The sequence below is a fragment of the Girardinichthys multiradiatus genome, chromosome Y, assembly GCF_021462225.1.
Source record: "Girardinichthys multiradiatus isolate DD_20200921_A chromosome Y, DD_fGirMul_XY1, whole genome shotgun sequence".
Classification (NCBI taxonomy): Eukaryota; Metazoa; Chordata; class Actinopteri; order Cyprinodontiformes; family Goodeidae; genus Girardinichthys; species Girardinichthys multiradiatus.
Window position 1 is genome coordinate 11,765,030 of NC_061818.1, and position 25,547 is coordinate 11,790,576.

At 45.7% G+C, this 25,547-nt stretch overlaps 1 protein-coding gene across 1 annotated transcript; it reads left to right on the forward strand.

Annotated features, from left to right (window-relative positions):
* Positions 1-14,189: 14,189 nt before the first annotated feature.
* On the forward strand, positions 14,190-17,638 carry LOC124864701 (nuclear factor interleukin-3-regulated protein-like). Its single transcript, XM_047359576.1, has 2 exons — positions 14,190-14,382; positions 15,126-17,638. The coding sequence occupies exon 2, from the start codon at positions 15,210-15,212 to the stop codon at positions 16,437-16,439; it is 1,230 nt and encodes a 409-aa protein (XP_047215532.1). The 5' UTR covers positions 14,190-14,382; positions 15,126-15,209; the 3' UTR covers positions 16,440-17,638.
* The last annotated feature ends 7,909 nt before the right edge of the window (positions 17,639-25,547 follow it).

A 25,547-nucleotide genomic window follows, 5' to 3' on the forward strand; every position in this document is an offset into this window, starting at 1 on the left:
AGGCAAACCCAGTTTCTCAAGTAGTACTGTATTGTTTCTAAAGAGCATGGCGTAACTCGCTTCCTGTTGCGTAAGCCTCTGTTATTTAAGGAGAAATTTATGGCCAGTGCCTTCAGATCTCACTGTTATATATGAGGACAATAACAGTATCGGTATGAGAATATAGCACTACCTCAGTCTTTCCAAATTTGTTGAGGTTAACACTAATGGAAGCTTTATGTATGGACACATTTGTTGGCACCCCTGCATTTATTTATTGCAGCTGAAATATTTTGAATTATCCAACCCTTTAAATTTGAGTAAGTTTATTGTGTGTTAGGGGGGGCTTCCATGTTAACAAATAATTGGTTTTTTGTAGAATCACCAGTGGCAAAATCATTTTAAAATTTAATTTACACACGAGATGTTTAGGTTTATCAGAATTTCTTAAAGTAGTTTCCCTGGGGTGTAAATATGATGTAACATGGAGCATCATTTCTTTTAGCCAGTGGCGACTTGGCAGGACAAGGAGCTGCAGAATGAAGCTGCAGACCGAAGCTCACCAAACTGCCGCAAAGAATGGCCTCTTTGTGTCTCCACACATGTTTTAAAACTCTATCTATATGCCAACTGGTTGCTTGGGAGTAATGTAAGAGAAGCCTTCAGACACAAAAATCAACCAATAGAAATGCTGTGGGGTGAGCTAAAAGAGAATAAATAAGAGAGTCCAGAGATTGTGCAAAAAGGAATGGTCAAAGATCCCTCTCTGTATACCCCATCCTTCCTTTGGAAATGTTAAAGGATTAGACTAAGTGCTTTCATGCTGGCATAAAGAAGCTGTACAAAGTATTGACAGCATGGGTACAGTGATTTGTTAAAAACAATTCTTAATAAGGAATTGTTTCTATACTTGAATAAAAGTATTTAAATTAAAAGCCGAAAATTGTATAATTTTGTCAGACAATTCTGCAGCAGTAAAAGAGGAATTTATTGTAAGGCTTTTTACATATTTTTTCTGTATACTGTATATTGTTGGCTAAATGAATGTTTAATATTTGGAGTTTAATAGATACAATTACACTCTTTGTGCGGTGAATAAACCCTTCCATTTTCTTTCTTTCCACTTTGTCCTCTCATCTTTTGGTATATTCCGCATTTTTGAGTCCTCCAGACACAATGAATTATGAGACCCACATTGTCTCTGGCTCCTACAGCAAACACTCTCATTTTTCCCAATCTATCATTTGTGAATCATTTCTGAAGACAGGAACAACCGTGTAAGAACTGCTTGTTCTCACTCAAGTTTAAAGGTGCAGCCAGAGCTCAGCACTGCAAATAAAGGAGTGTTGATGTCTATTGTTTGTTGTATTGTTTTGCTTCTGCTGGATTTCATGTTCTCTGCGTATGGAGAATCAGATTCTGTATGTTTTAGGTTTAACCTCCCTCCTCCTCCTAAAACAGCAACACTGTTAAAGCTGCCGTATTGGTCTCTGACAGCAAATCTATTTATTTTTAATAGTAAATGAAATTAAAAACTTTACATGACACATTCACAATAATTCAAAAAAGAAACTTGGTTTTCCAGCAGATTAGTGATAGTGGCCAAATAGTCAGGGTTGAGGGGGTCAAAGTGTACCTCATTATCAATTTGAGCATGTTTGCTCAGTAGATGTATGATATAATAAAGTCATTTCAGTTCAGTGTCTCTTGCACAGAACACTGTTTGCCGGAGAAAAAAAAGGAGGTCAGTTAAGGTTTTCACTGAAAACTCGACCAGCTCTGATACACGTGTCACTGCCACCCACAGAATGCTTGTCCAATATTATAGTCCAGACCCAGCCAGAGTACTCACAAGGGCAGGAGTAGGAGGGTTAGGAACACAGTCTTGAAATGAATAATCCAAATACACAAGCTGTAGTTGAGGGTTCAAGAATCCCTCATGAGAACAAAAATATCGAGGCACGTGACATCGCCCGGTACGGCGGAGCCGGGGTCCCACCCTGGAGCCAGGCCTGGGGTCGGGACTCGTCGGAGAGCGCCTGGTGGCCGGGTTGCTCCTCGCGGGACCCGGCCGAGCCAAGCCCGAACGAGAGTCGCGAGGCCATCCCCCAGTGGGCCCACCACCTGCAGGGGGAACCGTGAGGGACCGGTGCAAAGAGGATTGGGTGGCGGACGAAGGATGTTTAGGCTGGCTCTGTAGAACATGGAAAGTCACCTCGCTGGGGGGGAAGGAGCCTGAGCTTGTGCGGGAGGTCGGGAGATATCGACTAGAAATAGTCGGGCTCGCATCCACGCACAGCGTGGGCTCTGGAACCCATCTCCTTGAGAGGGGTTGGACTCTCTTCTACTCTGGAGTGGCCCACGGGGAGAGGCGGAGGGCTGGTGTGAGTTTGCTTGTTGCCCCCCAGCTCAGCCGTCTCGTGTTGGGGTTTACCCCAGTGGATGAGAGGGTCGTATCCCTGCGCCTTCGAGTTGGGGATAGGTCTCTGACTGTCGTCTCGGCCTATGGGCCGAGCGGTAGTGCGGAGTACCCGGCCTTCTTGGTGTCCCTGTCGGAGGTGCTGGATAGTGCCCCTTCCGGGGACTCCATTATTCTGCTGGGGGACTTCAACACCCACATGGGAAACGACAGTGACACCCGGAGAGGCGTGATCGGGAGGAATGGCCTCCCTGATCTGAATCCGAGTGGTGTTTTGTTATTGGACTTCTGTGCTAGTCACGGATTGTCCATAATGAACACCATGTTCAAACATAAGGGTGTCCATCAGTGCACTTGGCACCAGGACACCCTAGGCAGGAGGTCGATGATTGACTTTGTTGTCGTATCATCAGACATTCGGCCGCATGTTATGGACACTCGGATGAAGAGAGGGGCTGAGCTGTCTACTGATCACCACCTGGTGGTGAGTTGGATCCGCTGGAGGAGGAGAAAGCCGGACAGACTTGGCAGGCCCAAGCGCATAGTGAGGGTCTGCTGGGAACGCCTGGCGGAGCCCTCGGCCAGGGATGTATTCAACTCCCACCTCCGGGAGAGCTGTGACCAGATCCCGGGGGATGTTGGAGACATAGAGTCCGAGTGGACCATGTTCTCCGCATCTATTGTCGATGCTGCCGCCCGTAGCTGTGGCCGTAAGGTCTGCGGTGCCAGTCGCGGCGGCAATCCCAGAACCCAGTGGAGGACACCGGCAGTAAGGGATGCTGTCAAGCTGAAGAAGGAGTCCTATCGGCTGTGGTTGGCTTGTGGGACTCCTGAGGCGGCTGACGGGTATCGTGAGGCCAAGCGTGCTGCGGCCCGGGCTGTGGCAGAGGCAAAAACTCGGGCCTGGGAGGAGTTCGTTGGCCTCTAAGCGATTCTGGCAAACCGTCCGGTGCCTCAGGAGGGGGAAGCAGTGCTTCGCCAACACTGTTTATAGTGGGGTTGGGAGGCTGCTGACCTCGACTGAGGTCGGTGGAAGGAGTACTTCAAGGATCTCCTCAATCCTGCCATCACGCATTCCGTGGTGGAAACAGAGGCTGGGGACTCGGGGTTAGACTCTTTCATCACCCAGCCTGAAGTCACCGAGGTGGTTAAAAAGCTCCGCAGTGGCAAGGCTTCGGTGGTGGATGAGATCCGTCCTGAGTACCTCAAATCTCTGGATGTTGTTGGGCTGTCATAGTTGACACGCCTCTTCAACATTGCGTGGCGGTCGGGGACAGTGCCTCTGGACTGGCAGACTGGGGTCGTGGTCCCACTTCATAAAAAGGGGGACCGGAGGGTGTGTTCCAACTACAGGGGGATCACACTCCTCAGCCTCCCTGGTAAGGCCTATGCCAGGGTATTGGAGAGGAGAGTCCGGCCGATAGTCGAACCTCGGCTTCAGGAGGAGCAGTGTGGTTTTCATCCCGGCCGTGGAACACTGGACCAGCTCTATACCCTCTACAGGGTGCTCAAGGGTTCATGGGAGTTTGCCCAACCGGTTCACATGTGTTTTGTGGACCTGGAGAAGGAATTCGACTGTGTCCCTCATGATGCCCTGTGGGGGGTGCTCTAGGAGTATGGAATCGGGGGCCCTTTATTAGGGGCCATCCGGTCCCTGTACAAGCGGAGCAGGAGTTTGGTCCGCATTGCCGGCACTAAGTCGGACCTGTTCCCGGTGCATGTTGGACTCCGGCAGGGCTGCCCTTTGTCACCGGTCCTGTTCATAATTTTTATGGACAGGATTTCTAGATGCAGCCAAGGGTCGGAGGGGGTCTGGTTTGGGGACCAGTGGATTTCGTCTCTTCTTTTTGCAGATGACGTGGTCCTGCTGGCCCCCTCTAGCCAAGACCTACAGCATGCGCTGTGGCGGTTCGCAGCCGAGTGTGAAGCGGCTGGGATGAAGATCAGCTCCTCCAGGTCCAAGGCCGTGGTTCTCGACAGGAAAAGGGTGGCCTGTTCTCTTCAGGTTGGAGTTCCTGCCTCAAGTGGAGGAGTTTAAGTATCTCGGGGTGTTGTTCACAAGTGAGGGAAAAATGGAGCGGGAGATCGACAGACGGATTGGTGCGGCTGCCGCAGTAATGGGGGCAGTGTGCCGGTCCGTTGTGGTGAAGAGAGAGCTGAGCCGAAACGCAAAGCTCTCAATTTACCGGTTGGTCTACGTTCCTACCCTCACCTATGGCCATGGACTTTCGGTCATGACCGAAAGAACGAGATCCCGAATACAAGCGGCTGAAATGAGCTTCCTCCGTAGGGTGGCCGGGCACTCCCTTAGAGATAGGGTGAGGAGCTCGGCGGTGGCTCAGGCATCTATACCAGATGCCTCCTGGACGCCTCCCTCAGGAGGTGTTCCAGGCACGTCCCACCGGGAGGAGAGCCAGGGGACGGCCCAGGACACGCTGGATGGACTATTTCTCTCGGCTGGCCTGGGAACGCCGTGGGCTCCCCCCAGAGGAGCTGGAGGAGGTGTCTGGGGAGAGGGACGTCTGGGTGTCTCTGCTGAGTCTGCTGCCCCCGCGACCTGGTCCCGGATAAGCGGAAGACGACAAGTACGAGTACAAGTAGTTGAGGGTACAGGTAGTCCAGGTTGGAAGGTTTGGTCCACACCTCACAGGTTTCTAGCAGGAAGCAGAAATAACAACAATGTTAGCTCAGGTTTAAGTCAGACAGACAAAGTTTCACTGGCTTGGTGATTACCACTTGGGCAACAACACTCAGGTAGCCCAGAGCCCCTGTAACAGAGGAGACATGTGTGTTGTGTGCATATTCAACCCACGGCAGATACTCATTCCAGCTGGTAGAATTGGTAGTGGTTAGACATCTGAGAGTGGATTCCAGCTCTTGGTTCATTCTCACGGTTTGGCCGTTAGTTTGAGGATGGTAACCTGAGAAGAGAGCAACTTTGGCATTTTAAGGCAAAACAAAACTGCTTCCAAACCTGTGAGGTGAACTGAGGGCCTCGGTCAGATAGAATCTCTTGTGGGATGCCATGGAGACGGAACACATGTCGGACAAGTAATTGGGAGAGCGGAAGGGAGTTTTTTCAAGGCGATCAGGTGGCATGACTTGGAGAATCTATCAACCACGGTCAGAATGGTGGTCATGACACTTGAGGGGGGTAACCCAGTAACAAAGTCCAAAGCTATGTGTGACCATGGTCTCATGGGTATAGGTAATGGTTGGAGGAGACCAGCAGGTGGACGGTGTGATGGTTTACTTCGGGCGCAGGTAGGACAAGCCCCCACATAGCTCTTAAAGTCTTTGTGCAAATAGGGTCACCAGAAGCAACAAGAAATGAGGCGATGGTGCGGGAAGAACCAGGATGTGTGGAAAACACAACAAGAGTCGTGAAACCGTTGTATCAGGCGAGGTCGAATAGACTGAGGAACAAAGGTTCTGTTAGGGGGGGCAGTTGTCAGGGCCAGGATCTGAAAGTACTGCTTGAGAGACCAACCTTTCTATCTCAAAGGAAACGGCACCGATCTTGCAACTAGGTGGGAGGATAGAGGCTGGGTCCTCAGTAGGGATGTCAGGTGAGTACTGCCAGGACAAAGCATCCGGCTTAATGTTCTTTGTTCCAGGGCGGTATGAGATGGTGAGGTTGAACCCGGAGAAGAATAAGGATCAATGGGACTGACGTGGGTTCAAACGCTTGGCCAACTGAAGGTAGGAGAGATTCTTGTGATCCGTCCAGACCAGTACTGGGTGTTCAATACCCTCTAGCCAGTGACACCACTCCTCCAGGGCGGGTTGGATGGCTAGCAGCTCAAAATCACCCACATCATAGTTTCTCTCAGAGGTAGACAGTCTGCGGGAGTAATAAGCACAAGGATGGAGTTTGTTATCTTCATCGGAACGTTGGGAAAGATCTGCACCTACCCCAGACTCAGAGGCATCTACCTCCAGGACAAATTGTTTGGAAGAGTCGGGCTGAAGTAGAATCAGTGCTTTGGCGAATCTCTCTTTTAAAGCCTTAAAGGTTGAGTCTGCTTCAGGCGTCCAGGAAAAAGCCACTTTGGTGGAGGTGAGGTTGGTGAGTAGGGCTACCGTTCGGCTGAAATCCTTAATAAAACGTCGGTAAAAATTTGCAAAGCCCAAACACCGTTGAAGCTGCTTCCTGGAACCCGGTACGGGCCATTCTAGCACAGCTTTTATCTTGGCGGGATCAGAACATAACTGACCACTGCGAAGGATGAAACTCACATTTTTCGGCTTTAACGAACAGTTTGTTTTCTAGCAGCCGTTGCAGCACAACTCGAATGTGTTTTGGGTGTTCAGTCAGATCCATGGAGAATATGAGGATGTCATTTAGGTAAACGAAGACAAAAACATTTAGAAAGTCACGTAGGACATCGTTTAGCAGTGCCTGGAACACTGCAGGAGCATTGGAGCACAAGGAATTCAAAGTTACCTAACGGAGTCTTAAAAGCCATTTTCCATTCATCCCCTTGTCTGATGCAAACTAGATGATAAGCATTGCGCAGGTCTAGCTCAGAGAAAACAGTGGTACCTTGAGCAGGCTCGAATGCAGTAGATGAAAGAGGAAGTGGGTATTTATTCTTGATTGTTATAGCATTTAACTCCCTGTAATCAATATATGGATGTAAGGATCCGTCCTTTTTGCTCACAAAAAAGAACCCAGCTCCTAGTGGAGAAGAAGAAGGACGTATGAGCCCTGCGGCCAGGGAGTTTGTAATATAGTCCTCCAGCGTTTGTTGTTCTGGGCGAGAGATGGGGTATAGTCTACTTGAGGGTAATGGAGCTCCCGAAAGTAGGTCGATGGCGCAGCCATAGGGACGGTGTGGAGGAAGGGACAGCGCTTGTTGTTTACTGAATACGCAATTCAGATCATGGTATTCGGCTGGTACGTGGGATAGTTCACAGGGTCCGCCTCTTCAGGTGACGCCGGTGAGGGGGTTGAAGCACAGCGGACTGCAAACCAATAGAGTGACAAAGTGACGACCAGGATTGAATAGAAGAGTTAGTCCAATCAAGGTGAGGATTATGTTGGCTCAACCAGCTAAAATCCAGAACAATAGATGTGTGTGAGACGGGAAAGACATAAAAGGAAAAAGTCTCCCGATGGTTACCTGAAAGGATTAGTAGCAGAGGTCTGGTGAGGTGGGTAATACGGGGCAACTCCTTCCCATCTAAAGCCGTGGCTCTTAATGGGGTTGAAAGCTCCTCAACCTCAATTCCCAACTGTTTCAAAATTTTACTGTCAAGGAGATCTCGTTCCCAGCCGGAGTCAATGAGAACAGTAAGATCGAATGAAGTGTTTTGGAGAAAAATCTTGGCAGGGAGAACAAAACGGGGAGCTGCCGACGAGGGGGTCTGGTCCGTCAGACTCCCCGTCTTTATTGACTGACCCGATCTTTTGGCCGAACAGGGCAAGTGGCCAGAAAATGTTCAGGAGAACCACAATATAGGCAGAGGTTAGCTGCACGTCTCCTCTGTCTCTCTTCTGGGGTTAAATGGGCTCATCCCATCTGCATGGGCTCAACCTCCAAAGACGGATCTGTGAGAGTCTGGGGTGTGGAAGTCTGAGAATAGTGTGATTCTCTTTTTTACCAGCAGCAGAATTAACAGGACGAGACCGTCTCTAAGTCGGTTATCAATATGGGTAGCCAAAGCAATGAAATAATTGAGCTCCTCCGGCTCATCTAAGGTGGTCAATTCATCCTTTAATGTTTCATTTAATGCTTGAAAAAACGCCGTCTTTAAAGCACTCGAGTTCCAGCGGGAAGCAGCTGCCAGAGTGCGAAACCCAATAGAAAACTCTGAAATAGGTCTTCGCCCCTGTTTGAGATTTAGGAGGCGACAGAATAAACTAGGACGATCTGAAACAGTAGAAAAGGTTTGTCGGAATTCATCAATAAATTCCTTGTAAGTGTAACCAAAGCAGGAGGGATCTTGAAAACGTGCTTCTGCCCAACTTTGTGCTTTACCGGTTAGTAAGGCCAAGATGTAAGCAATCTTAACATCATCAAAAGGAAAAGAATGGGGTGAGCGATTAAACACTAAATAACATTGGAGAACAAAACCTCCACAATCCACCTCACCAGAGAATTTTTCCGGGTTTGGGGTTGTGACGTCACGTAAGGCAACAGAGTGAAGAGCTGGGGAAGCAATAGCACCACTAGGCGGAGCGGAGTTAGGAACAGCACCAATTGCAGACTATGAAGGAGATTTTGCATTTGTCCCACCATTTGTTCCAAACACTGATTGGTAACTGAGAGCTGGTCATGTAAAGATCTGAGCTTGGAGTCATGCGACTGGATTAATTGATGCTGGTCAGCTAGTTGAGTTCTGAGTAAGTCTGCTGGGTCTTGTTGGCCTGAGTCTTTAGTCATTATTTTAGGGATTTGTTTGACCCAACATGCAAAACTCACTCAGAAGACCAGATAAGGTTCAAAGATTTATTTTGCAACACGAATAGAGTTCCTCCAGAAACAAAGGTGGCAGGGACTTCAGGGTCTACTGAAGAGAGAAATATAGATTAGTTCAGGTCACGAAGAAACTAACATCCAGAAGTCCAAGGTGTTTACTTACTTGATCACAAGGCAGGGAAATATGGAGAAAGTACCACAGGGTTTGGAAGTCAGGCAGTCCAGAATGCCTGTCCAAGATTATAGTTCAGAGCCAGCCAGAGTACTCACAAGGGCAGGAGTAGGAGGGTTAGGAACCGAACCACAGTCTTGAGATGAATAATCCAAATACACAAACTGTAGTTGAGGGTACAGGTAGTCCGAGTCCAGGTTGGAAGGTTTGGCCCACACCTCACAGGTTTCTAGCGGGAAGCAGAAATAACAACAATGTTAGCTCAGGTTTAAGTTTCACTGGCTTGGTGATTACCACTTGGGCAACAACACTCTACAATACAGCGTCAGTTCGTCTTGGGAATGACATATACAAGTCCTGCACAGTGGTCAGAGGCATTTTAAGCCATTCTTCTTGCAGGATAGTGGCCAGGTCACTACGTGATACTGGTGGAAGAAAACGTTTCCTGACTCGCTCCTCCAAAACACCCTAAAGTGGCTCAATAATATTTAGATCTGGTGACTGTGCAGGCCATGGGAGATGTTCAACTTCACTTTCATGTTCATCAAACCAATCTATCATCAGTCTTGCTGTTTGTATTGGTGCATTGTCATCCAGATACACGGCACCGCCTTCAGGATACAATGTTTGAACCATTGGATGCACATGGTCCTCAAGAATGGTTCGGTAGTCCTTGGCAGTGACGCGCCCATCTAGCACAAGTATTGGGCCAAGGGAATGCCATGATATGGCAGCCCAAACCATCACTGATCCACCCCCCATGCTTCACTTTTGGCATGCAACAATCTGGGTGGTATGCTTCTTTGGGGCTTCTCCATGCTGTAACTCTCTCGGATGTGGGGAAAACAGTAAAGGTGGACTCATCAGAGAACAATACATGTTTCACATTGTCCACAGCCCAAGATTTGCGCCCCTTGCACCATTGAAACCGACGTTTGGCATTGGCATGAGTGACCAAAGGTTTGCCTATAGCAGCCCGACCGTGTATATTGACCCTGTGGAGCTCCCGACGGACAGTTCTGGTGGAAACAGGAGAGTTGAGGTGCACATTTAATTCTGCCGTGATTTGGGCAGCCGTGGTTTTATGTTTTTTGGATACAATCTGGTTTAGCACCCGAACATCCCTTTCAGACAGCTTCCTCTTGCATCCACAGTTAATCCTGTTGGATGTGATTCGTCCTTCTTGGTGGTATGCTGACATTACCCTGGATACCGTGGCTCTTGATACATCACAAAGACTTGCTGTCTTGGTCACAGATGCGCCAGCAAGACGTGCACCAACAATTTGTCCTCTTTTGAACTCTGGTATGTCACCCATAATGTTGTGTGCATTTCAATATTTTGAGCAAAACTGTGCTCTTACCCTGCTAATTGAACCTTCACACTCTGCTCTTACTGGTGCAATGTGCAATCAATGAAGACTGGCTACCAGGCTGGTCCAATTTAGCCATGAAACCTCCCACACTAAAATGACAGGTGTTTCAGTTTCATTGTCCAACCCCTGTATTTTGTTCGTTGTCCTGGAGATGAACTCGACTTTTTTGTTGGCAGTATTCAGGCCCGCCAAAAGGGCCAGCACATCCAGGGAGCCAGGTTAATTACAGATAGTCATTCGAACAATCACTTTTCACAATGTGTGAGTTAGTTGTAGACTGTTGGTGACTGTAAACTGTAGTAGCCCAGCCCAGCCCGCCTAGCTTATATCCCATTTTTCTCTCTCGGTGGTATAGCGGTGATGTTAGGGACTCAGCAGTTTCTAGCTGCTCCAGGGTGGAGCCAGACCTGGTGCCGGACCAGCAGCCCCCCTCCTCAGTATTCAGGCCTGCCAAAAGGGCCTGCACATCCAGGGAGCCAGGTTAATTACAGATAGTCATTCGAACAATCACTTTTCACAATGTGTGAGTTAGTTGTAGACTGTTGGTGACTGTAAACTGTAGTAGCCCAGCCCAGCCCGCCTAGCTTATATCCCATTTTTCTCTCTCGGCGGTATAGCGGTGATGTTAGGGACTCAGCAGTTTCTAGCTGCTCCAGGGTAGAGCCAGACCTGGTGCCGGACCACCAGCCCCCCTCCTCACCCACGCTGGACACTGAAAATGAAAGCAGCAGCAGGTCTGCTCCCGATACAGGTGAAAACTCTCATCTGGAATATTTTCCGACTGATCTGGCCAATTTTGATGGAAACATCCAGGACGCCAACATTACAAGATATATCCTGAAGATGGGCCCATGCCGACCCAAACGTCCATTTCCCACCGATAAAGACAATCGGTGTTTTTCGGAAGGTTATTACACCACTACCACTAACGTTGGGATGAAACGTCCCCACAGCTGGATGTGCTATTCCCCCAAAATAGACTGCTGTTACTGTGAGCTTTGCATGCTTTTTGCTAACCGAAAGGCCACGTATTACAACAATGCATGGGTAAACGGAATAAGAGACTGGAAACATCTTTCTGTCAAAGTTGAGAAGCATGAATCCAGGCAAATACATCTTGGTGCATGCATAGTCTATGAGGAGTGGAAACTCAACAGCACAATAGATACTGAAATGGAGAGGAATGTGCGTAATGCAGCCTTGTTTTGGAGACAGGTCCTGGAGCGCATTATAAATGTCACTCTTACTCTGGCTTCATGCAACCTGGCATTCAGGGGCCACAGGGAAGATTGAGGTCAGTGAAATGCTGGCAGCTTTTTGTCAATAATCGAGTTATTAGCTCGCTACGACCCTGTTTTGAAAGAGCTAATTAACCGACCAGAAGGTTCAGTGAAATACCTAAGTCACCAGATTCAAGATGAGATTATTTACGTCCTGTCTCAACGTGTGAAAGATGTTATAATTAATTAAATAAACCAAGCCCCGTTTTCTTACATTATCAAGGACACAACGTAAGATGCGTCAAAGATAGACCAGCTGAGCCATGTGTACCGTTATGTAACTGTTGTTAAGAATGACATGGATATTCCAACAGATATACAGATCAATGAAGTGTTTTTAGGTTTTGAAGCGACTGTGGGCTCGTCAGCGCCTGAGCTTGAAAACCAAATCCTGGGCTCTATAGAGAAAAATGGAATAGATCTGTCTAAATGCTGCGGACAGGGCTATGATGGGGCCGCGAATACGAGTGGTGCATATTCAGGCGTACAGGCAAGAATAACAGAGAGGGAGCCCCTTGCTGGTTATGTTCATTGCGCTGCTCATAACCTCAACCTTGCTCTCAACAACTCTGTTGAAAATGTCCCTGAAGTGAAGCAGTTCTATGACACTTTAGATAACTTGTACAATTTTTTTGGAAACAATATCAAACAACGGGCACTCCTAAGGGAATTAATGACGCCAGAGAGCAGAACTGTCACAATAAAACGCCTCTGTCCCACTTACTGGTCATCTCAACATGATGCGCTTTTTGCGTTAAGGCACAAATATGGAGACATTATAAAAGCCCTCGTCAAAATATTCCTGACCAGTGACAAAAAAGAGGAGCGCAGTGAAGCAATTGCGCTCAAGAATACCACAAGCTAATTTTCTTTCATATTTTTGGTCAACATGCAAACCAAGATTCTTGAGTGTATAAACGCTGTCTCACAGTTACTGCAAGGTAAGGACGCAGATATTCTGAAAGCACATGCTCTTCTGCAAAACGCCATCAGCGTTTTGATGGAGTTTAGGGAACAATTTGCTGAAGCTAAGTCTGCCACTCTTGCTCTATCCAGAAAACGGGGAAGTCAATCACAGTTTGAAGCAACCATGGCCAGAAATGTTAAGCGTCACTGTGATGAACTTTCTGAAGACAGCCGCCTCACTGACGCAGAGAGCAACTTTCGGGTGCACATTTTTAATGCCTGTCTAGATATTATCAACCAGCAACTGTCCCAAAGATTCACCAGCTTAAACAGAACTGTGAAAATGTTTGAGGCAATTCACCCCAACACACTGCTGCAAGCAGGAGATGAGGAGTTACACCAAGTTGCCCGGCGGCTTAGTGAGCACTACAGTTGGGGCATCAGCCCCAGCTTCCCTGGCCAGCTGTTTGGTTTTAGAACCTCTTTTTGGGACCAGATAACAAAGCAAAAATCTGTTGCGGATTTGGCAAAAATGCTCCTTGTCAACCACCCAGCAGTAACTTCTACTTTCAGTGAGGTTTGCACCGTCCTCCTTTTATTTTTGACTCTTCCCGTCGCCGTTGCAACCTCTGAGCGCTCATTCTCCAAGTTAAAACTAATTAAAAACCACTTGAGGAGCACAGTGGGACAGGAGAGACTGAGAGGACTTGCCATGCTGTCCATAGAGAATGAGAGGGCAAAGAAACTGGACATACAGAGCATCGTGGAGGAGTTTGCGAAGTGCAAGGCTTGTCGTATGCCCTCCAAATAGTGGTTAGTAGGCCTAAAGTACTTCATATTTAAATTTTATTTGTAAAAATATGGGCCGCTGTGCCAGTTTTAGCAAACTTAAAATCTACTGATTTGAAATAGATAAAGTAGTTGTCAAAATGATCCAATGCTGTCCGTAGTGCTGAACTGCTTTGAATTTGTGTTATTTTATCATTAATAACCATGTAGCCTAATGTTTTTGTTGTTCTCTTGGTGTGTTATATTTCATGTCCTTGATGGTCTTCAAAATAACAGTTTTTTCCGTGTTGCCGAAGCTTGTAAGCCCCGCTGTTGCGGGTTTGTGTATGTTGTAAAATTATGTTATGAGGAGCTTCATTAAAAGGCCCGGTCATTTGCCCCACCCCCGGCCCCGCTCTGATTTGTTCCACAGGTGCGGAACAAACCTTTACAGTTTTAACCGTTTGCCACCCATAAGGGAGCCCAATCCCCATTTATTGAACATATAAAAAGCAATTTAAAAGTAATTCCTGCGCAACAGAGGAAACGTTTTTTACATGCTTGTGCCAACCCCTGATAGAATGTTACCCATATTTAAAACCACCACTGCACTGTGCTGCTCCTCTACCATCTGTTGCTGCATGCTGCCAATTAGCAGGCTGAATGAAAGCTGCCAAACATTTCCATAGCTTACAGAAAAGATAGATCAAACTGTTCAGAATTATGTCTGGTTATGAAAACGAAAGAGGGTCTAGGATGGAGGCGGTCTCAGAAACACAAACACACACACACAAACACACACACACACACACACACACACTCAGGGCGAGGATAGGAACTGACCTGAGCTGAACTCGTCGTTACAAATAGGAGCTGTGGCATTCCAAGTGGAGCAGAGTGGAGGCGCTCCCCGCCAATGAATAATAATATTAAGTAACTGCGCTGAGTGATTCTGCTCTATTTAACCGGAGAGGGAGGCATGGCAGCAGCTTCTTTCTGAGTGGGACGAAGATATTATTAAAGAGGAAATTATTCGGAAAGGACTGAACATAACTGAGGTAGGATGAACTTCATTTTCATATTTTAAATTAATGAAATACACATTGTGATCAGGCATCTTGTTACATTCAAAATCTTCACTTTCAAGCTGATGATCAATTAACATTACGTAAACGGCTTTACGTTATTTTCTCTGTGCTGTTTCTAAAAGATGAAACGCGTTCATTTGATTATTTCTGTTACCAGTAAACAGTCGCGACCCAGTGAATAAAATCTATCAGATTTCAGCGATGATCTGTGAAAACAGAAGCAGGTCAGCTCAGGTAGAGTTAAAAGTGACCGACATGAGATCGGTATGTTCCTTTTATTAGGACATGTGGGTCAGTGTTGGTGAGGCATGCAGAGCACAGCCCGACCCGAAACAGTTCATCAATTACGTGATTCCGGCTTGTTAAAGATAACAATAACCTTTTACGCTCAGTCTCAAAATAATAAAGGTCTACAATTCTTGCGAGATTTTTACCCAAGTAAAAATCAGATTAGAAACTTAGAATCAGGATACAATTTTAATTAGATTGAAATAAGGGTTTCTGTATTCCCCCTAAAGAGTGCTTGAAGTCTTATCGGGAAGATTACCTCTGAGCGTTTCGCCTTTTGTCTAATATTGAACAGATAATGACGTTTGTCAAGAGGTGGTACATGTTGCTCCAATTTTATTCAAGAGATGTGATATGATTACATAATATTGTGTTGTAATGACTCTTGCATAACGACTATAATCCTTCTGTTCTTTTACCACTAGGTGGCAGTGCTGCAGTATTCTCAGCTATAAGAGTTCTTGAGAGTTTAGTAAGCTCAAGTCAGCCCTCAACTGTCCTCCCAGTCAATGCTTGGCATGATGTTTGAGGATGAGTCTCAGGGTATGAGGGGCCAGCAGGAGTTATCTGTTCTCCATGCCATGGATTCATCTGATGTAGCAGCTTCTAGTGAAGCTGATGGTCCTTTGTCCTTTACAGATGAGGCTGTGTCCATACTGACCTCCAGCAACATGCTGGCTCGCTCTCTGCTGGGTCGCACCTCAGCCATTAAACGTAAAGAGAGCCCTGCTGCCACTGCCCGACGCAAGCGCGAGTTCATCCCTCAGGACAAAAAGGACGACAGCTACTGGGACAAAAGGAGGAAGAACAATGAGGCAGCCAAACGTTCTCGGGAGAAGCGGCGAGTGAACGACATGGTCCTGGAGAGCCGGGTTCTCGCTCTGCTGGAGGAGAATGCCCGGCTAAGGGCGGAACTGCTGGCTCTGAAATTCCGCTTTGGTTTGATTAAAGATCCTTCCAACACACAAATTCTACCACTTGCTGGAGCTTCTCAGCACAATGTTCAAAACCTGACTCCTCAATATTATTCGCACAGAGGCGATGCAGGGCCTCAAACCTCCCCAGCACCACATCCCAACAACCACTTAGGGCAGTCAAGCACCAGGGGTTCTAGGGAGGCAGGTAACCTATCAGAGGATTCTGGGTTTTCTACGCCAGGTGGGTCCAGTGTAGGCAGCCCCATCTTTTTTGAAGACCGCTTTGGTGACCATGGGAAATTTTCACCGCACAGAGTGGAAGAGTTAGGCTATGACCTCCAGCACTCACCTGCTGATGTCCACCACCCTGCAGCACTCAGTGTTGAGAAGCAGGACCAAGTGGAAGTGATAAAAAATCTTCCTCACAAGCTACATTTCAAGACACCTGGAAGCGGCGAGGGCATTGATGTTGGGTGCGATAATACCAGCGCCAGACGCAGCCCCCCTATCTCCACTGCAAGACGGGAAGGTCCTCAGGAGGCAAGTAAAGGACTGAGGGGAGGTGAAGCAGGAGCAGGGCAATCTGCTGGCTCCTGGGTTCAGCAACTGGACGGCGAGGAGTGTAGGAGGGAGAGTCAGATTCCTCATTATGGTGCTTCTAATGCTGGCTGTAACGTCCAGTCTCCTCCCACGCCTGGCCAAAGTGAAGTCCAGTATCAGCATGAGAACACTTACCTGAAGACTCAGCTCAGCTCTCTCTCTGAAGAGGTGGCTCAGCTGAAGAAGCTTTTCACAGAACAGCTCATGTCCAAAATCAACTGATGACCATGGGTGATAGTCGATGTGTGCTGATGGTTGGATTTTTAAGGTCATTTAGCACAGAAAAACAGCAATACAGGCTTGTCCTTGTATTCAGAAGGACTTTCATGTTTAAGTAGTTGCGTGTTGTTTTCTAATGTACTCAGCGCTGGTCATTTGGCCCCTTTGCCATTTCGTACCATTGAATGTTTGGTAATTTGATACCTTAAAAAACCAGGTTCCATACATTCATTTGTACCCACCTAGTGAATGTTTTGCACCTGATTTAAAACCTGGCAATTAAAAGTAATGTTCCATTTTCAACTTTTTTATTAAAGGAAAACATGGTCATGTGACTCAAATAAATACTATCTACCAGCAGGAAGTTGTTTGGTTAGATCAGAGGTCCTAAACTGTTACCAGAGATCAGAAAATAATATACAGTTAAATAAATTAGATTAGATGGGCAATTTTAGCATTTTTCTGACTATTTACATAATTCATTAAAAATGAAACAGCAAAAAAACCGATCCTCTTTTTTTTTAATGACCTGGGTATCAATTTTTTTTTATGGGCATTGAAATGGTAGTAGGACGGCAACATGTGGAAACTAAATATGGGTACAAATTGGTGAAGTGGTGAACTGACCCGGAGCGGAATATATTATCTTTAAACACTCATATTATCTGCTGTTTAACAACAACTTGCTGTGACCTCACCTGCTATCTCTGTTGCTCATAAATAAGAGTCCTTTGTGTATATTTATAAAAAGTAAAATACTGTGTATTCTATACACTGTGACAACAAAGAACACACACCTCACAAAACGGACTACATGACATTATCACCCGACACCGCCAGATTAGATGAAGTATTTAAGGTGGGTTTTATTTATCACACAGGTTTCCACTGCTGAGATGTGTCTAATTAAAGCCTATAAATACAATCAGACACAAAAGGTGAATACACCCAGAGATTTAATCACTAACGGGTATAACAAAACATCACTCACAGAACCTGAAGGCTCGCTGAAATGTTTTGAATCATGTTTTTAGCATTCATAAATTTGCTTTAGGACAAACACCGCAACTTGTACAGTTTTGTTTGTGACTAGTTTTTGGAACTCATTCCTTTGTTACTGTTTGATCTGAAGTGGCAATAAGTCAGTCCAGACTGTGTTTCTGTGCATTTTCCTATTTAAAAACAAATACATTTGACATATTCAGTGTCATGATGTTTCATTAATCTCAAGTACTATGCCAGGTTGAAGGTTCTATGAGTTGCATTACAAGATCATGTTTTCAGAATGGATGTGTCTTTCTGCCATAACAGGCTTTCATGTAGTTTGGAGATTTTGCATGTGCATGCTTGGGTAGAAGTGTCAGTAGGTGCGTGTGGTCATGCATGGTTATTTGTCCCCTGGGTTGCCTGTCCAAGTTGTACCTGACCTCTTTCCACAGTGACCCCTTCAGATAGGCATCAGCGACCCTGAAAGGATTAACCAGGTAAAGAAAAGTGATGGAGGGACATTTTCAAATAAGGCTTTGATTTTTGACAAGGACAGTTGTCTTTGATGAGGTGTTCTTCGGAGAAATGTAAAGATTTAGCTGACAAGTGCTCACGAGCACAGGCAGTGAGGAAAGGTTGCACACTTGGCAAGTTTCTATTATAGTCTCTGCATAAGACGAAACAGGCTGATTGCCAACCAGACAGAGACAAAACGAGTGTCTGCTCTTTCTCAACTGTCCTATTACAGACCTTCAGAACATAAGAGATTTATTCATACTAGCTGGAGCAGCATTTGTTCGGACTTGGAATAAATCGGTCTGAATAATGACTTCTGGGAAAGATTTTAAAACTAAAATTTTTGCATAATCCTGCATGGGTTTTACAACACTGACTCTTAAACAAGCAATTCCAGATTACATACCTAACCTCAAATGTGAAGAGGAAAATGTCTCTACAAGGCCATCAGCAGATGGCAGCATGGCCACAGTGCTTCTTCTGTGTAGCAAAACAACTATTTAGTGTATTTTAGATTTAAAATGTACAAGAATATCATTTCACCTCACTTCACCTTATCATCGTGATAAATGCACATATACATATACACAAAGTACATGTAGTTCCAACCTGTTCTATAAATAGGTTGGAACTTGTGGAAAAATGCAGAATATTCTGTGCAATAAACAAACTGGGATCACAGATGTTTTTAACATTGTTTTGATACATTTTGCAACAATTCATTTAGTTTGATACGAATCATTATTGGTGAAGTGATAGAAAAAGAGCTCTATCAGAGGTTTTGAAGGGTGGGGCAAAAATAATGTACTGTAAAGTTAAATTAGTTCAAAACAGTTTTTTTCTTTCACTTCTTTGTCAAAGCCAAGTAGAATTTTACTCAAAGAAAACCGAGAAAGGCTGTGCAGGTGCAGAGTAGAGAGAAGGGAGTAATTCTGTAGGTCCACTGCAACATGTTGCTGTTACACTACCATCCTCACACACCCAAAGCAAAAAAAAAAAAGAAAAAATTGCAACCCCCACATCCCCCTCTTATGCTTATTCTGTTCCTCCCTCATTTTTTTTCCCAATGAAAGGAAAGCTTGTTGCTAGGCAGGCAGTGCGACAGTTGCCATGGGAACGCTTGCAGACATAGCTAGAAGGTGGGGGAAATCGTCGGGTTTGGGTGAGGATAAGGATGGATAGCTAATGATGCAGAGGAGGAGAGACAGAGCGTGTATTTCTCCGGGGGGTGAGAGGGGTGGGGTGGGGGGGGGGGGGGGGGGTGTAATTCACAGCCAATAGGTGCTCTCCTTTTTCGCTTTCTGCCAACCCCTCATACACAACAAGACAAAGAGGTGCAAAGGAATGGGAATCAATATTTAATTCTAATATATGGGGTTACCCATTTAATTGTCAGGCATTTAAAATGTAAAACCCACCTTGGACATGAAAACAAAAGTAACTCGTTTAGGATATAAACAGTAAAAGTACTAAAATCTAAAGAATATGTAAATATCAAAGCAATTACACAAATAACTCAAATGAATCACTCAAATGTTTTGTCAAAAATGTATTATGAACAGGTTTTGGATCTAAATTAAGATGCACTTTTATTGCCGCTATTAATGCAGGTATTAAAACAGTTTATTATACATCCTTCACCTAGCTGCTGTCTGAGGTGGGATGCATGGAAATAGCTACTGACATTGTTCCTTCAACAAGAACCCAAAATGGATCACCAATAAATCATTGTTGGAAATTTAAAACTGCTATGTTTCTTCACTTCCTGTGGTTATGTGGCAGCAGCTTGAAGATCCTGAACAATCAGTGACCAGATTGAATCAGAGAAAGTCTTCCTCGTGGAGGGGTAACAAATGTACAGCATGGGACTTTCTCTGATTCAATCCCCTTTGTGCCACTGTGAGGGATAGCTACTAAAAAAGCCTACCCAGAGAATATTGTTTAAACACAGAGGAGTAATATTTCCTAAAACCTCCCCTGATCTTTGTGTTAGCCCATTCCAGCACCACCAACGTGAAACACAGTTCTACTGGAACTGAACATTTTACTAAATTTGGAGCTGGTTTTACAATAGTATCTTGCAAAAGTATGCATATGCTATTGGTAAATAACATGATGAAGATATCTAACCCATATTTTCCTTACAAAACTCTTTTTTCATCATCATAATGTCTCCCCAAAAAATATATACAGGTCATGACATTGTTGCGGGTCGGTGGCATCTTCGGATGGGGGACTGAGTGTCGGGGTTGGTGATCGGGGTTTGAGGGTTTCTGCGTTTCTGGGGGGCTGGGATGTTGGTCCTGGTTTTTGGTTGGTTCTCGGGGCCCGGTGCCTGTCCCTAGCCTTGGGCCCGGTGGATGTGCCTGTACCTCCCTCCTTTGTTGGAATTCGGCAAACGGGGGTACCTTGCCTTGCCCTCGGAGCGCACTGTCCGGTGGAGGGAAGGGTGCGCTTTGTGGATGTGTCTTCACCGGCTTTTCAGGGATGGAGCTTGTTTGTGGTGGTGTGCCTCTGTGGGGTGGGGATTCGTGGCATTTGGGGTCAGTGTTCAATATATGTTTCCTAGTTGGGGGTGGCCCTGTGGGGAAAATCATGTTGGGGTTCATCAGGGGTGGGGGGCTCATGGGGTTGAGATCGGAATTCATTGGGGGGTTGGGACTGCTTTGTCCTGGAGCGGCTCTGGTTGGCAGGCTTGTTTTTGTACCAGGTACAGATGGAGATGGGGGTCGTTGGGGGCTGGGGTCAGGGCGGGGGTGCGGGCTCTGGGCCAGGGTCATTCAGGCTCAGGTGGTGCCGGCACTGGTCTGGGCTGGTGCTGGGGCGGCTTGCCTGTAGCCACCCTGGAATCAAGGGGACTACCTCCTGGGTCTGGGGGCTGGTTGCCCCTCTTGGGTATCGGTACCTGGACCTGGGAGTATAGTGTATGTATGGGGAGTATGAATGAGTGTACAATGCCCATTGTTGTGTTTCTTTACGTTGGGCGTGTGGGTGAGAGTGTTTTTATGTGTATGTATGAGGGTGGGAACGTGTGATTGTGAATTTGTGTGTCTGTTTTTTTGTTAGGTTGGATTTTGGGCTGCTCCCTCTACTGGATCAGCTTAGGCCTCCGATTAAATGTGGGGCCTATTTCCTCCCCACCACACTCCCTGCCGGTGGCTGGTGTCTCTGCCCGCTAGTGTATTGATGGTTTTTGGTGTCCAGGGCTGGGTGCTTTGGTGTGTGCCATCTCACTCCTGGTGGCTGCTTGCCAGGGCCTCGGCCCCCTGGCTCTGTCGGGCCTCTGCTTGGGGGGTTACGTGTCCTGGGGTCTCGGGCCTCTCGGTCCATGGCTGGATCTGCTCTAGCGTAGACAGCTGCTGGTGGATCCTGTGGGCTCGTTGCTGCAGCTGCCTGGGGCTTCTGCACTGTGGCTGCTGGTTGGTTTCCCTGGGGCTCTCCTCTCCTCTTCTCTGGGGGGTTGTGGTAGCCCTGGCAGTGGTCGTCCCAGGGTTCCTGGGCTCTGGGGGGCGTCATATATCTGTGGCTCAGATCTCTTCCATGTCTGTCGCAGGTCCAGGGGGGCAAGTCTCTGGCTTCTCACACTCTTTTCGTTGTCCGATGAGCTAACCCCTCCCTCCTACTTCCCCATGTCTAAAGGGATTGTTCAATCCAGCTCTCCATCTAACGGGTCCGGACTTCCCTAAACCTGAAAGATCTTACTAAGCAGGTTTACTGAAAGTTCTGTTTAAGCTGGTGTCGGGAAATGACTTGCCTAGCTTCTGACAGCCTTCATCCAAAAGTCTCGCCCTTCTTCAACTGGAGGTCCGGGCGACCGAGTAGCCTATCGCAGTCATCCACACCTTCGACAGTCACTTTTGTTCACGGCTGCTCATTCCCTAATTTACAACTGGCTCTTGGTATATGGGCTAGGTAAATTTTATTAGCTCAGCAATAGCCCCAAGGGCGCTGTTTTAACAAACTTGACTAAGGCAACCTATAAAAACCTCCTAAAATATCTTAGAACCAGGCAACAAGACTTTTTACCACCAATGAAAAACCAACAATACGGTGACTCAAATAATTGAATGTCCACAATTTAACTAGAATTTTATATGCTTTCTTTAATTAGTAACGCTTTTGCAGGGGTCGGTAACAGCTTAAATTCGGCAACACAAAATAATTTCAATAATAGAAATGAATCAATCAACTCAACTTGTCTTTTCCTGATGCTGAAACTAGTGAGTTTGGAGAGGCTTTGAAGACGGAGGCTCATCCATGCACATGATGGAGAAAAATTCTTCTGGTAACAACGAGTGGTTTCTTGAATGGAATACGACTCAATCTTCAGTTTTCTTCCTTTAAGTGGCAGGCACTGATGCTCCAGGCTTTGATGGTTAAACAGGATCTTTGTTGTTATTTGTCTCAGAAGACAGTAGTTTCCAGAGGCTGAAGAGTTGAAGGAAACCCGGAGACATAAATGAGGTTGATTCAGGACTTCCAGAAGCCTGAAACCTAGAGCAATCAGCTGTTCACCGATCAAGTTCACTTCTGTTGTCTGAATAAAAAGGCTTTAGATGAAATCAGATTCTTAATTCTGAGGCACAGTCCTTTCTGGGCCCACGGGTTGATCCTCTTTTTAATGCAGTCGATCAGTGGGGCTGTGTCTCTGTTCCTTTTCCATCCAAGCTTCTTTTCTCCGTCCGAACTTGTTCGCTGGTCTTCTGCGAGGAAACAACCCCATTTCTGCTCTCAGCATTGTTTTTATAGCGCTTGATGCTTTCACCAGTCAGGCCCTTATTAGGCTTCTTAGTTATTGCGCAACCTATTCAGCTCAGCTTCTTGATTATTGCTCAATACTTTAGTCATGGTCATTGTGACCTACTGATTCTGCTTCTCAGCCTTGGAGATGCCAATAATAGCCACGCTGGTCTGTAGTCGCATCCTCCCTTCCTCCCGTTAGCATGCAGCTGGCTCTCGTCACTCCTAGTCATCCTCCAATTTTTCCCTAATCTGCTCAGTTTCAAAATTTACACAGTATTATACTTTCAATTCTTCAGCTTTCAGCATTTACTTTAAAACACTGTTGCAAAACCATCACTTCACTCTTTTTATTCATGCTTTACAAATGATTAATGTTATATTTCTTTCATATATAGCTGATTGAGAATGTCAAACCTTAATGTTTTTCCTCTAATTCTCAGTTCTTAACCACCTTTCAATCATGCATCTTTTAACTTGTTAATCAAAGACTACTAATTTTACTCAATACGTGTGAACAAATATAAAATCATCATACATCATTTCTTTGGATGTACTTGTTTATATTTTTGCAAAAGATAAGACAGATAACATGTGGCAGATAATATGTGGCTCCACACAGGCCTCTCCAGTATCTCAGCTCCAGAATATGAGAACATGCTTGTTTCACTCCCTACTGCTTCAACTGTGTGTTTTAATAATTATTGCATGGATTACACATAAGGATATAAGGATATTTATTGTAACCGTGAGCAGTTACTAAATGTTGCATGGATTACATGGAAAGATCTCACCTTATTTTGACACTCTCTATAGCATTTTTTTATGGAGAAACCTTATATACACAAGCAACCTCACACTTACACCCACAGGTGTTTGAATACAGGTTTTAACAGATACACAGATGTCCTATATTGAATATATACTGTTGTGTGTAGATGTCATTGACTAAATATGCAATACAACGCGCGCAACTTTTGTTCAGAATCTGCTTCTTATCACTGGTAACGACGCGGCTTTCCTCTCACTCATTCCCATAGCTTCACAGTGCTTTAAACGGTGAGTTCAATAGCAAAGCAAAAATGCTGAGCTTTGTCCCGCCTATCGGACGCTCAGCATCTCTGGGAGTCTATGAGGCAGTGGGTTGGCCTTGGCTGCCCGGACGTTCAGCTTCTGGATGATCTGTCTGAGGCTGAATCCCTTTTTGATTGACAGCGAAATCACGAATCAGCGATCTTGAAATTGAGCTTCCAAACTACATATATACACATACACATATACATATATATATCCAACTGCTCGTTAGCGCAAATTTCTAATCAGCCAATCACATGGCAGCAACTCAATGCATTTAGGCATGTAGACATGGTCAAGATGATCTGCTGCAGTTCAAACCGAGCATCAGAATGGAGAATAAAGGCGATTTAAGAGGCAGACGGGCTGGTCTGAGTATTTCAGAAACTGCTGATCTACTGGGATTTTCACACACTACCATTTCTAGGGTTTACAAAGAATGGCCCGAAAAATAGAAAATATCCAGTGAGCGGCAGTTCTGTGGTTGCAAATGCCTTGTTGATGTCAGAGGTCAGAGGAGAATGACCAGACTGGTTCGAGCTGATAGAAAGGCAACAGTAACTCAAATAACCACTCGTTACAACCAAGGTGTGCAGAAGAACATCTCTGAACGCACAACACGTCAAACCTTGAGGCGGATGGGCTACAGCAGCAGAAGACCACACCAGGTGCCACTCCTGTCAGCTAAGAACAGGAAACTGAGGCTACAGTTGCACAGGCTCACCAAAATTGGACAATAGAAGATTGGAAAAACGTTGCCTGGTCTGATGAGTCTTGATTTCTGCTGCAACATTCAGATGGTAGGGTCAGAATTTGGGACATGAAAGCATGGATCCATCCAGCCTTGTATCAACGGTTCAGGCTGGTGGTGGTGGTGTAATGGTGTGGGGGATATTTTCTTGGCACACTTTGGGCCTCTTAGTACCAATTGAGCATCATGTCAATGCCACAGCCTACCTGAGTATTGGTGCTGACCATGTCCATCCCTTTATGACCACAGTGTACCCATCTTCTGTTGGTTTCTTCCAGCAGGATAACGCGCCATGTCATAAAGCACGAATCATCTCAGACTCGTTTCTTGAACATGACAATGAGTTCACTGTACTCAAATGGCCTCCACAGTCACCAGATCTCAATCCAATAGAGCACCTTTGGGATGTGGTGGAACGGGAGATTCGCATCATGGATGTGCAGCCGAAAAATCTGCAGCATCTGTGTGATGCTATCATGTCAATATGGACCAAACTCTCTGAGGAATGTTTCCAGTACCTTGTTAAATCTATGCCACAAAGGATTAAGGCAGTTCTGAAGGAAAAAAGGGGGTCAGCAGAGCATTATAGCATCAGCCATAATTTTCCACTTGTGTAGCTAAATCTGTTGGACTTCTTTTTGGCACTCAGACAACAGTCCTTTTTTTTATCAATTTGTAAAGAATAAATCTAGATTATTTTTTGCCTCAATTTTTGTGGTATGTGACCTCATAAGTTCCACTAAATAGTCAGGGCAAATTAAGTTAATTCAGCAACACTGCCAGTAACAGTAAGAAAGTTTTCAAATCAAGCCCACAACAAAGATAAATAGATTTTTTAGGCAGTTTGTCAAGATTGTTTCTTTTTATCCAGTTAAAATATGAGTGACCAAAATTTGTTCCAAATTTCAGAGAAATAACAGACCAATTAGCACATACACCGAAAGAGGAACATAAAACCAAAAAATGGTTTTGGTCTACTTTGTATAAAACTGTAAATGAAGCAATCTAAAAGAAACCTGCTTTTAGCAGACGCAATACAGTGT